The 12,169-nt window shown below is 41.7% G+C and overlaps 2 protein-coding genes across 8 annotated transcripts in view; one reads left to right on the top strand and one right to left on the bottom strand.

Moving 5' to 3' along the window:
* The window catches only part of ACADL (acyl-CoA dehydrogenase long chain), a 46,636-nt gene extending 43,880 nt beyond the window's left edge, over nucleotides 1-2,756 (bottom strand). For both annotated transcript variants that reach the window (XR_016231907.1, XM_051849171.3), the window contains exon 1: nucleotides 2,646-2,756. Coding sequence is in view for 1 of the 2 variants with exons in the window: in XM_051849171.3 (XP_051705131.2) it covers nucleotides 2,646-2,722 (77 nt within the window). In the remaining variant the exon portion in view is untranslated. The remainder of the gene's footprint in view (nucleotides 1-2,645) is intronic.
* The window catches only part of LOC149127296 (uncharacterized), a 264,015-nt gene continuing 254,526 nt past the window's right edge, over nucleotides 2,681-12,169 (top strand). For 5 of the 6 annotated variants that reach the window (XR_016231914.1, XR_016231915.1, XR_016231913.1 and 2 more), the window contains exons 1-2: nucleotides 2,687-2,979; nucleotides 3,372-3,427. Coding sequence is in view for 2 of the 6 variants with exons in the window: in XM_089329923.1 (XP_089186049.1) it covers nucleotides 2,688-2,979; nucleotides 3,372-3,388 (309 nt within the window). In the remaining 4 variants the exon portion in view is untranslated. Of the gene's footprint in view, nucleotides 2,980-3,371; nucleotides 3,428-12,169 lie in introns of all 6 variants that reach the window. The other variant, XR_016231916.1, reaches the window with a different exon arrangement.

Genomic DNA, 12,169 nt, shown 5'->3' with positions numbered 1-12,169 from the left:
TTAAACTAATCTGAGATGTCTTTTATGTTGTAACCTTTAGCTGTAGCCAATTAGTACTACATACTTTATACTTGGTCTGCCATTTGCTTTCATACATTTTTCTGGTTACTACTCAGTCATCCAACTAATTGTTTGTATGGCTCATTCATTCACTTAGTCAACATGTACTTACCGGGTGCCTAATCCAGGTCAGGCACTGTTTTTAAACTTGGGCTACAGCTGTCAAGAAAACAAAGATCCTGGTCTTTGTGCTTAAGCTCTAGCAAGGAGAGACCAAGGGGGTCTTATAGGCCACTGTCCTGGTGAATCAAATAAATTACAATTTACTTTATCCCTACAATTGAAATGATTGGTTCCAATTTCTTGCTAATCAAAACAAAACTCTAAAGCATATATATCCAAATGGTTTTCCATTCTTGGCACTTGTCCTCAAGGAAAAAAATATGCTCAGACTAGGAAACTGAGGCTCTAGGACACTGAATCATTTGTCAACATTTATGGTAGATAACATCCACAGTTTACATTTAAATCTGCCTGTATCTTAGTATTTTATCTCCCATATTACTTTAAGGAAATCTGTAGACTATCGCTAAGTAAAATATACTCAGACACAGAAAAGCAAAAGAAATGCCTAAAGAATAAAGGCTTTCAGGTTATTCAAAAGTGATCACAATAGGAGGCAAAGTTAAGGCATAATGGATAAAGCAACCACCTGTGACGCTGGCATCCCAGTGAGTGCAGGTTCAAGTCCTGGGTGCTGCATTTCTCACTCAGCTCCCTGCTAATGGCCTGGGAAAAGCGATGGAGATGGTCCAGGTACTTGGGTTCCTGTTACCCACATGGGAGACCTGGATCAAGCTCCTAACTCCCATTCCTGGCTGTTGCGGCCATCTGGGGAGTGAATCAGAGGATGGAGGATCTCTGTCTTTCTCGCCCTCTTTCTCTGTAATTCTAACTTTCAAATAAATAAATAAATATTTAAAGTGATCAAAATACAAAGAGAAGAGAATCAAAACACAAATTTGTTGAAGTACCTTTCTCTAAAGACCAAGAAACTGAAAAAACTAATCTACTTTTGATCTTAAAGGCTAGGATCTAATTATTTTTAAGATTCATTTGCATTTTAAAAAGGAAACAATCTCCAGCAGCACACCCCTCCTCATCTGAGAGCTGGCAGTAAATACAGCATCTCGGCCTCAGAACTGAGTCAGAATCCCTATTTTAACACCCTCCCCTTGGGAAGCCCCCTTCCATGCTGCTCTGGCTGGAGGTCTTTGACTCCAATAATTTTAAATCTCAAAAAAAAAAAAAAAAATCCTCAAGCGATTTAATGCACATACTGAAGCTTCAAAATGTTACCGTAAAACTATAGTCCCTGGCCCACTGAGGGGTCCCTTTGGTCTTCCCTTTTCCAGATTTATGCTTGGAGGGTACAATTTCTACCTATACTTCAAACAAAATATCTTCCAGCAACAACACAATACAGAAGCAATTAGGAAACTATTTTCAAGGAGGTAAAGCAATTGTCACTCTTCTTGGTTTTTTTTCCTTAGGAAAAGCTACTTTTCATAAAAATATTATTTGTGTTAAAATATGTCTCTGGATACTTCTGTGTTTACTAAACATTTGTAAATGTTTTCAGTTCTGCAGACATTTCTGTTGATGCAGATATTAACCTATGTAACGGGTTCTCTAATTGTAAGAGCAGAAATAAGTCCTGACATTAAAAAAAAATTGGAATTAAGATTCTATGACGCTCCGGGACGAGCTTAGAAAAGCGTGAGATCCTAAAGCAAAGTCACCTCCTCCCTGAAGCCTTCCACACTTCCCCAGGAGGTGCAACCATTAGCAGGACAGCCTCAGAGCCATCACAGCATCTCACCGGACCACAGTGCAGTAATTAGCTAATTGACCTGTTAACATTATTAAAGAATGCGCCCTCGTGCTTCCAGTCTGTTTACCCAATGAATGGGTTTTGTTTAACAGGGGATATATAACTTTTGATCTGCCTATAAACACCCCCGTAATCGTCACTAAGCCTCTCAGAAGCTGTCTCCAATAATTCCTCAGCATTTAATTAAGCCAGGGACTTTGTTCACAGCACTAAAGCTAATTTCCTTGTCGCTGGGGCACTCGCCAGTCATTTCTATATAGGATCAGTGGTCTTCCGCGTTTCTTCCGGTACTCGTGGCCGCTCCAAGTTCAACATCGGGCGGCTGTCCCGTGTCCGTACGAACTAGGACAAAGGTCGCGGCCACTCCGCAGCGGTGACCGATCACCTACCTCCAGGCAGTTCTGCAAAACGCAGACTCCCGGCTCCCACCGGAGGCCCGAGCATTTAGCAAAAGCCGCTCTGGGCTTTCACCGACCAGGGGGCAGCAGCGCGTTCCGGGGGCGGCCTGGCCGACACCCTCTTCCGCCGTGCCCAAGGTGGTCGCACCCGAGTTCTGAGAGCCAGGGAGAAGGGGGGGGGGTGCAGCACGGCCCTTCCCCCACCCTCGTCACCCACCCCCGGAGCTCAGCCCTTAGACCCAGGCCAGGGGCCGCCACGCCCTCGCTCGCGCGCGCGCGGCCCCTCTCTCCACAGCCTCCTCAGAGGTGGGTGTCGCCGCCCCAGCCCTGCAGCAGCCGCGGCCCACACTCACCTCGCCGCGAGCCGGGTGCGCGGCGCATAGCGGCCGCACAGGATGCGCAGGGAGCTGGTGAGGAGACGCGCGGCCATGGCTGGGACAGCGAAGGGCGACCCGTGCGTGTGTGCGGCTCCCCTGCCACTCCCGGCGGGCGGGCCCTGCTGGTCCCGGGGTGGGCGGACTCTCCGCCGAAGCGTCCAACTGTGGTTCGAGGCGGTCCGGGGAGCGGCCCGCAGGCGCCGCGATGTTGGCGCCGCGAGCACTTCCGGAGCCCTCGGCGGGCGTCCCGCGGGCGGAGCGAGTGCTCGCCGGTGCTCTCTGGAGTCCTGGTCGTCGGGTTCCAGACGCGGTGAGGTTGCTGCTCCTTGCCGCGCCCCTACTTGTTTGTCCCATGTGCCTGTCACAAGCTAATGAACCATTTTGAGAAACCCACGGGAGTTGTGGAGCCCAAGAATCCCGCCAAAACACACAAAATTTTATGAAGTTTGTTTTGTAGGGTTGAAAAAGGGCCTGCTTCGCAGTCCGCTCTTTAAATACAGTTGTCAAAGAACTGTGCCGTTGTCGTTTCCTGAAGGAGGTAGAGACTAGTCCTAAAAAGAATTAAAATGTATCCATAAAGAAAGAAAAAACGTTAACTCATTTCCCTAATAGTACTTAATGTAATTCTTACCAAATGGATAGCACTTAATAATCATTGACCTATTGGAAATTAAGTTTTTTTTTTTTTTTTTTTTGTAACAGGAAACGTCTCTTTTTGAACTCCAAGGAATGTGCAGAATGTGTATCTAAAGATTAAGGTAAAGTAGAATTTTAGGACTTTAAGATAATTCTAATAGTCAAGGTCAGTTATCATGGGCCTGAATTGTTGGAAGTGAAACAGATGCTCTGCTAGCTGCTAATAGCAAGCAACTTACCCAGTTACATAAGCCATTAAAATTATAAAGTCTAAATTCTTAAGGGCAGGTGTTGTGGCACAGCCTCTTGGGATTGCCCACATCCCATATAGGGGTGCCAGAGATCCAGTCACGCTTCTGCTTCCCAGTGATCCTTGGAGGTAGCAGACAGTGACTCAAAGGCTTGGACCCCTGGCACCTGCATGGGAGACCTGGTGCAGAGCCTGGCTTCTGATGGAAGCCATTGGCAACAGAACTTGTTGACTCAGTGAGGTATGGGATTCTGTCTAGTTAGTCTCACAGGTAATTCTTTTTTTAAAAAAATTTTTGACAGGCAGAGTGGACAATGAGAGAGAGAGACAGAAAGGTCTTCCTTTGCCGTTGGTTCACCCTCCAATGGCCGCCGCGGCTGGCGCACTGTGGCCGGCACACCGCGCCTATCTGAAGGCAGGAGCCAGGTGCTTCTCCTGGTCTCCCATGGGGTGCAGGGCCCAAGCACTTGGGCCATCCTCCACTGCACTCCCTGGCCACAGCAGAGAGCTGGCCTGGAAGAGGGGCAACCGGGACAGAATCCGGCGCCCCGACTGGGACTACAACCCGGTGTGCCGGCACCGCAAGGTGGAGGCCTAGTGAGCCGCGGCGCCGGCCGGTAATTCTTTTTTACACACAAGTGTGTGAACCACAATGCCTTCAAAGGTTGCTGTAAGTAATTGATGAGGTGTTTCACAGGAAGTGCTTAGCTCAGGGTTTTCACATAAACACTGTTAACTGTTTTTTCCTGGCCTTCTCTACCCTTTCAGGATAAGGTCGTTATTAACAATGGCCTTTTATAATCAGTGAAGTAAAGTTTAGGGTATTTTTTTCTTCATTCAAATAATTGATTGTCAGAGCAGGCATTTAGCATGATAGTTAAGGTGGCAGTGTCTCACATTACATGCATAGGCTTGATTCCCAGCTCTGACTCCTGACTCTAGGTTCTTCCTAATGCAGACTCTGGGACACAACAGTGACGGGTCTACTGTTGGGTTCTTGCCACCCACTTGGGAGACATGGATTCAATTCTTGCCTACTGGCTTTGGCCCTGGCCCAGCCATTGCCAGTACTTACTGAACAAGTGAGTGGAGCTGGCTGATGCTCCCTCTGTCTCTCTCTCTTTTCTCCCTTCCTCCCCACCCCCCACCTTGTGCCTCTTAAGTAAATAAATAATTTTTTTTAAATTAACTGGCTCTGTAATAAGGACATTTCAGATCAAGTAAAATGGTGCAGCGGCAGGACGATGAAGGACATATTTGAGACAGCAGGCCTCTGTGATAGTTCTCAAATCAAATCATTGGGGCAGCCCTGTTTCTAGGTACTCATGTAGATGATACAGGCAAGACTTCTCTAGAAATTTTAGGAATTATAACCAGTGTCCTTAGTAAATACAGTAATATAGGAAACTCTTAAAGTTTCCCAAGCTTAAAGGAAATAATTTGTAACTTAGGGTAGAGATAGGTTTCATTATAATATTCATTTACATAAAAAGACAGGCCTGCCTAGTGACAGTAGGTTAAGCCACCACCTGCAGTGGCCAGCATCCCATATAGATAGAGTTGAATGTATAGATTTCGTATGTGATTTCTTGGGTTTGACTCCTGACTCTACTCCTTACCAGTTGTCTGTTGTTTTTGTGAGGATTAAGTGTATTGTATCCATTATTGCTGGTCAGGATTTTTATTATTATTGTATATCAAACCAAGGAATTTACATCGGATATGGTCATAGGTAAAGAATCTTTAGAGGTTCACACTGTGGGGCAGGGGGTTAAGCCACTGTACTGGAGTGCCTAGATGAGTCCTGGCTGCTCTGCTTCCTATCCAGCTCCCTACTAATGCATTTGGGAAGATCGTGGAAGATGGTCCAACTGTTTGGGCCCCTGACATGCAATGAGAGATCCAGATGGAGTTCTGGGCTCCTGGCTTCAGTGTGGCCCAGCCCTGGAAATTTTGCTTAGCAGGAATGAATGAACCAGCAGATAGAAGATAATCTCTCTCTTTCTCTCTTGCTTTGCCTTTCAAATATATAAATAAATTTTAAAATATAAAAAAGAATCTCCAAGTCTTAAAAATGCAAAATCTATTATATATGCATTCATGTTCTTATTCAATAATCAAATTTCTCTTAATATTGAGGGTATAACGTACAAGATGAAATTCCTGCTTGCAAAGAAATTGAAATACAATTATGAACATGGCATACATGATTTAAAGCATAAGACAGAGTGTGATAAATAGAGGGGTAAAGAAAGGTTCCAGAGCAAGGAATTGACACTGTGGGTGTCTTTCTTAATGGCTTCTTTTTTTCCACTTTATTTTTATGATGTAGTGGGAAAAAACATGGACTATAATATTGGACAGTCCAACACTGGGGTTGGACAGCTGCCCCAGAGTTTCTTAATCTCTTCATGTCCCTGTTTCCTTTTTTGTAAAATGGAGATATTTATAACACCTACCTCACAGAGTTGTTGTGGAGCTAAAATAAGACAAAATATGGAAAGCATCCACTCTGGCAGTGATAGGAACCCAGTCTATAGTAACAGTATTACAGGGTCTCCAGGCCCTGATTGTGAGGAGAGGCTATGCTGTACTCAGTTTACCAGGGAAGCAAACAAAACCCAGAGACCCTGAGACTCTTCCTTACAATTTCGTTAACTAGCATTAATTTACAAAGGATTTGAGGCAGCTGCTCCTTTTAGTTTCCAATTATTTAACCCAGAGTTGTTATTGTACAGTTTGTATTGTCTTTGTGTTGTAGCCAAAACCCAAGATAAGCAAGGATTATCAGTGTTATTTTTAAGTTTTTATTCTTTTCATTTCTTTCTATAACTGACTCTTCCCATTTAAAAAGAAAAAGGTCAAAGACTACTTTACTTAATACCATTTAAGGAAATGCTGCCCTTTGTATTCTTTGCCTAGAGTCCATAATCAACATGAGGGAATTTTAAATCTAATATCAAAATAGGTTAAGGGGTGAAAGAGTTTCATTTGCCCAGATTCTAAAATTGAGTAATAATTCTGGCTAAATGTCCTGACAATATTAGACATGAACCCTTGTCTCCTTTGGGGGATCAGAGAATCTGTTCTCATGGGAAAACATGAAATTCTAGACCATGAAGGCACACAGGAGTGGTCCAAACAATTGGGAGCTTTAAAAGACAGTTTTCTATGAAAATGAATTGATAGTGTCATGGAGTTGCATGTTAGTAGGAAAGTTTAGAAACCTGGAGTCAATAAGTGGGTAAAAGCTAAGAGATTATCTCATAATTAACACAGAAGTAAAGGAAGTTTAGGCAAGGGCAGGGCTCACTGGGGCTCTGCTGGTGTCTGGAAACTACTCCAGCTTGCCTGAATTTTCTGAAGGGTGCTTTATACATAGGTTGATTGGAACAGACTAGTTTTACCAGGAGGCATGGACTTGGTAGGTGTAGCATAAATTCTCTGACCCTCCATTTACTTACCTGTAAATGAAGAATAACAGTACTTATACCAAAGCATTATGGGGAGGATATTTTCAGATGATGGAGGACAAGTGTAATGACAGTATTATGCTAACCATTCAATAAATAGTACTTATTATTGTCATCAATGAGAAGTACCCATATTTTGGAGTGCAAAAATGACAGGGAAAATCCTGTAATAAATGTATTTTAACTACAAATTGAAAGGAGAAAAACAATTTAGTCTTGCAATTCAAATATAAAAATTCTTAACCCTTTCAAAAGAGTGAAGGAAAAATAGCTCAGTCACACTTCTGTTTTGCTTTCCTTTTCTGAGTTGTATAGTACTTATTTAAAAATTCTGATAACCTCTTAATTAAAAAATCCCAGAGGATGAAAGGGGAAGAGATAAAATAACTTAATCAGTTAACCGCTGCAGATGAAATCAGCAAAATTACTGTGACACATTTTTGAGCCTATGTTAAATTTGATTCCATCATAGTCTACAATAATAAGTATCATTTATTAAATGCTTATTATAATTCTGTCATTACACTTGTCCTCCATCATCTGAAAAAAATCCTCTCTATAATTCTATGGTATAGTACTGTTTTTCTTCATTTACAGGTAAAATGAAGGGTCAGAGAATTTATGCTACATCTACCAAATCCATACTTCCTTGTAAACTGGTCTGTTCCAACATGCACCCTATTTACATATAAACTTTCTGGACTGGTAACCCTAAGCAATCCAGAAGCAACAATTCTACTTAAGGACTGCCCTTCTATCCAAAAACTTTCCCCAGCTCACATTTTCCTGCCCCTCTTACCTATAACCAAGGCAGATTCAATGTAGTGTTCTCTCCCTCCCCAATGTTCTCAGATACAATTACTTTTAGATCTGGTCCAGCAGAAATTTTGTAACTGCTAACCTAGTTTCATTGCTAGTGGTTGTAAAATGTGTTCTAGGACTGGTCCCTAATTTGTTTCTTTCTTTTTGCTTGTCTTGGCTAGCTTCTGCAACAGCTAAATAAACCCTCTGATTACAGTGATCTCTTGAACTGAAGAGTTTTGACTGAACAATACAAAGGCACACTGTCTCACACATTTAACATCTGTTTTATGTATATTCCAATTTTTCTTTATTTGGTGGGTACATATATGAAGAAAGGGTATACTAAAGCTTTTTACTCTGATTCTTTTTTTAAAAAATTTTTTAAAAAATTATTTATTTGAAAGGCAGAGTTACAGAGAGAAAGAGGGAGGGATATATACAGAGAGATCTTCCATCGGCTGGTTCATTCCCCAAATGCCCACAATGGTCAGGAAAGAGCCAGGCTGAAGCCAGGAGCCAGGGGCTTCATCCATGTATCCCACGTGGGTACAGGGCCCAAGGGCTTGGACCATCTTCTGCTACTTTCCCACATACGTTAGCAGAGAGCTGGATCAGAAGTGGAGCAGCAGGGTCTCGAAATGGCACTCATATAGGATGCTGGTGTTGCAGGCAGCGACTTAACCTCTTGTGCCACAACAATGGCCCTTTCTCTGATTCTTGTAGTAAATGTCATGGTTCATTGTCCTTTCCAAACCTGATGCAAATGCCAGCCTCTATAAATCTATTATATATCAGTTTGTAACTGTATAAAAACTGAGTGATTTAGGTGGGCATTTGATATTGTAGTGAAGACACTATTTGGGACCCCCAAATTCCAAGTCAGTGTGCCTGGGCTTGAGTTCTGGCTCTACTTCTGATCCAACTTCCTGCTAATAAGTGCCCTGAGAGGCAGAAGGTGTTGGCTTGAATACTTGGGCCCCTTTTACCACCTGGATGGAGTTCTGGGCTCTTGGCTTTGGCCTGACCTTGTCTCAGCTGCTGAAAGGCATTTGAGAGATGAACCAGTAGTTAAAGGATCTCCTTCTCTCTCTCTCTCTTTCCCTCTCTGCTTTTCAAATAAATAAATAAATTTTAAAAAATTTGAGTGATTAGGATCTATTATTTTATATTTATTTAAACAATGCCTTGATGGCACATTGAGAAACTGAAACTGGAATTTGTATTTCTAAATTTGTTTGAAATATTTTCTTTTCTCTTATAGAGGACAATGATTTCAAAATTAATTACTGTTTTATATTTTGCATCATTTTCTTAAAAAATAAATTGTGGGCAGGTGGCGCAGCAGTTAAGACCTGCTTTGGACACTTACATTCCATGTTGGGGTACCTGATTCAAATGCCAGCTACTCCACTTCCAATCCAGCTTCCTGCTAATGCATACCTAGGAGGCAACAATGATGGCTCAAGTACTTATGTCCCTGCCATCCATTGTGGGAGATGCAGATAGAGTTCCGGGCTCCTTTGGCCAAGCACAGTCTTGGTTTTTCTAATTCCTTGAAGTACAGCAATAAGTTGTTTATTTTGTTTTATGATGTAAGCATTTATTGCCAATACTATTCCTTCTTAGTACTGCTTTAGCTGCATCCTTTAATTTTTTATATGTTGTGTTTCTATTTTCATTCATTACAGCAAATTATTTAATTTCCTTAATTTCTTTCTTGATACATTGATTGGTTAGGAGTAAGTTGTTTAATTCCCATGTATTTGTGTAATTATTGATTTCTAGTCAGAAAGATACTTGATATAATTTCTGTTTTCTGGAACTTGTTAACACTTCTTTTGTGATCTATCATATGATCTGTCTTGGAGAATATTCCATGTGCTGTTGAGAAGAATATGTAATTTGCAGCTGTTGGGTGGAACATTCTATACATGCCTCTTAGGTCCGTTTAATCTAGGGTACAGTTTAACTCTCTGTGTGTGTGTTGATTTGCCTGGTTGATCTGTCCATTTCTTATCTAATATTAGGTGCATATAGGTTTACAAATTTTTATTCTTCCTACTGATGTGAACCCTTTTCCTTATATGATGACCTTCCTTGTCTCTTTTCACTGCTTTCATGTAAAATCTATTTTATCTGGAAAAGTATAGCTACTCTGACTTCTGCGGGGATTTATTTGCATGGGATATAATATTCCATCCTTTCACTTTCAGTCTTTGGGTGAAGTGAGTTTCATATAAACACCATAGAGCTGGATTTTATTTTGTCTTTCATTTGGAGAATTTAGTCTATGTACATTTAAATAATTATTGATAGGTGAGGTTTTCCTATTGTCAATGTTGCCAGTTTCCTAGGTTTTTTATAGTTCCTGTCTGTCTTTCTGCCTGTTAGTCTTCCTTTGTGGATAAATGATTTCTTTAGTAGTGTGCTTTGATTCCTTGCATATTATTTTTGTAAACTGTATTATAGGTTTATGCTTTGTGATTGCTATAAGGCTTACAAAAACATTTTGATTATAATAAGCTATTTGAAATGATTACAACTTCACATACATTATAAAGATTGGAAAAGGAACAAACAAACAGATAATGGGGTTGGTATTGTAGTACAATGGGTTAAGTAATGACCTGACCTGCTGGCATCGCATATGAGTGCTGGTTTGAGTCCTGGCTGCTCTACCTCTGATTCATTTGCTTGCTAATGTGCTTGAGAAAGCAGTGGAAATGGCCCAAGTGCTTGGGCCCCTGCCACGCATGTAGGAGTCCTACACGGAGTTCCAGGCTCCTGAATTTTGCCAGCCCAGCCCCAGCCCGTAGCCATTTGGCAAGTGGACTAGCAGATAGAAGATCTCTCTCTGTTGAACCTTGATTGCTTGAATATTTGCTCTTTATATCTTGTCTCACAGTTCCTGTAAGCTTTCCTCATTCCTCTTGATTCTTTTTTTTAACTCCTCTGACTGTGTGTTTCTGAATAACCTATCTTTGAATTCACTGATTTATTCTTCTGTTTCATATATTCTGTTACTGATAACCCCTACCATGTTTTTTTTTTTTTTTATTTTTGCTTAGTGTAATTTTCAACTCAAGGACTTCTGTTTGATTTTTTCAAAAGCTCTATTTATTTTTAAAGATTTATTTATTTGAGAGGCAGGGTTATAGACAGCGGGGCAGAGAGAGAGAGAGAGAAAGAAAGAGAAATAGATATGTCTTCCATCTACTGGTTCACTCCCCAAATGGCTGCAACAGCTAGAACTGGGCCAAGCTGAAGCCAGGAGCCAGGATTTTTTGTGTCTCCCATGTGGGTGCAGAAGCCCAAGCACTTGGGCCATCTGCTGCTTTCCCAGGCACATCAGCAGGGAGCTGGATCAGAAGTGGAATGGCCAGGACTTGAACTGACGCCCATATGGGATGCCAGTGCTACAGGCAGAGGCTTAACTTAATACCAGCTAGCCCCTAGATCTATTTTTTTTTTGAAAGTTAGAGAGAGGGAGAGACAGAGACAGACTGTCTGATTTTTAAAATTACTTTAATGTCTCTGTCTAGTCTCTCTGTTAGAGTAATCAGCTGTTTCTCTATGGTCTCTTGAAGTTTGTTGAGTTATTCTAAATTCTTCATCTGAATATTTTAAAACATCAGATTCTTTGTGGTTGGCTTCCTGCACCTTGTTTTGTTCATTAGGTGACACCGTGTTACCCTGAGAGTTCTTGGTGCTTGTTGACATATGACATGATCTGCACATTGGATGCTTAATTATTTTTGCCAGTCTTCATATTATGACTTTGTTTGTGATTGTCCTTCCAGAAATTCTTAGCAGTCCACATATTTTGTCTAAATATGTGGACTCTTCTGCCATTTCTGCACCAGAAAGTTTCCCAAGTTGAGGTTGCTGGAAACCCATGTCCAGTTTGCTGTCACTAATTCTGTCCCAGAGGACACTCTGAGCTGAGATTTGCCCCACATCCACAGTTTATGTGCTGCTCAGAATGAAAACAGGGAAGGTTCATTACACTTATGCAAAAAGGTATAGTTTGTTCCTACAACTGTCCCCTTGGGGCTGGAGCAGGTACAGATGTTCCCTCCGTAGGTGCTACTCCTGAAAATATTCTCTAATGTTGGGTTTTACCAGACTGGCATTGAGTCCTAAGACATAGTCTTAAGAGTTTCTTGCTAGCTACCCAACTATGGAGCAAAGGTGACAAAGACTGTATCTTGGCCTCAGAGAATGGCACTAAACTGACTCATATAGAACTCAGAGTCACCAGTCCCTGTGCAATCTTAGGAGTACTCACCAGTCCAGTGAGAGGCTGGGAGCAGTATACATACAAACAAGTCCTTCCT

This window comes from Oryctolagus cuniculus, chromosome 3 (genome assembly GCF_051225735.1).
Source record: "Oryctolagus cuniculus isolate XC-2025 breed Fujian yellow rabbit chromosome 3, ASM5122573v1, whole genome shotgun sequence".
Taxonomy (NCBI): Eukaryota; Metazoa; Chordata; class Mammalia; order Lagomorpha; family Leporidae; genus Oryctolagus; species Oryctolagus cuniculus.
Note: the sequence above shows the minus strand (reverse complement) of the source record. Positions and strands in the feature narration are given on the sequence as shown.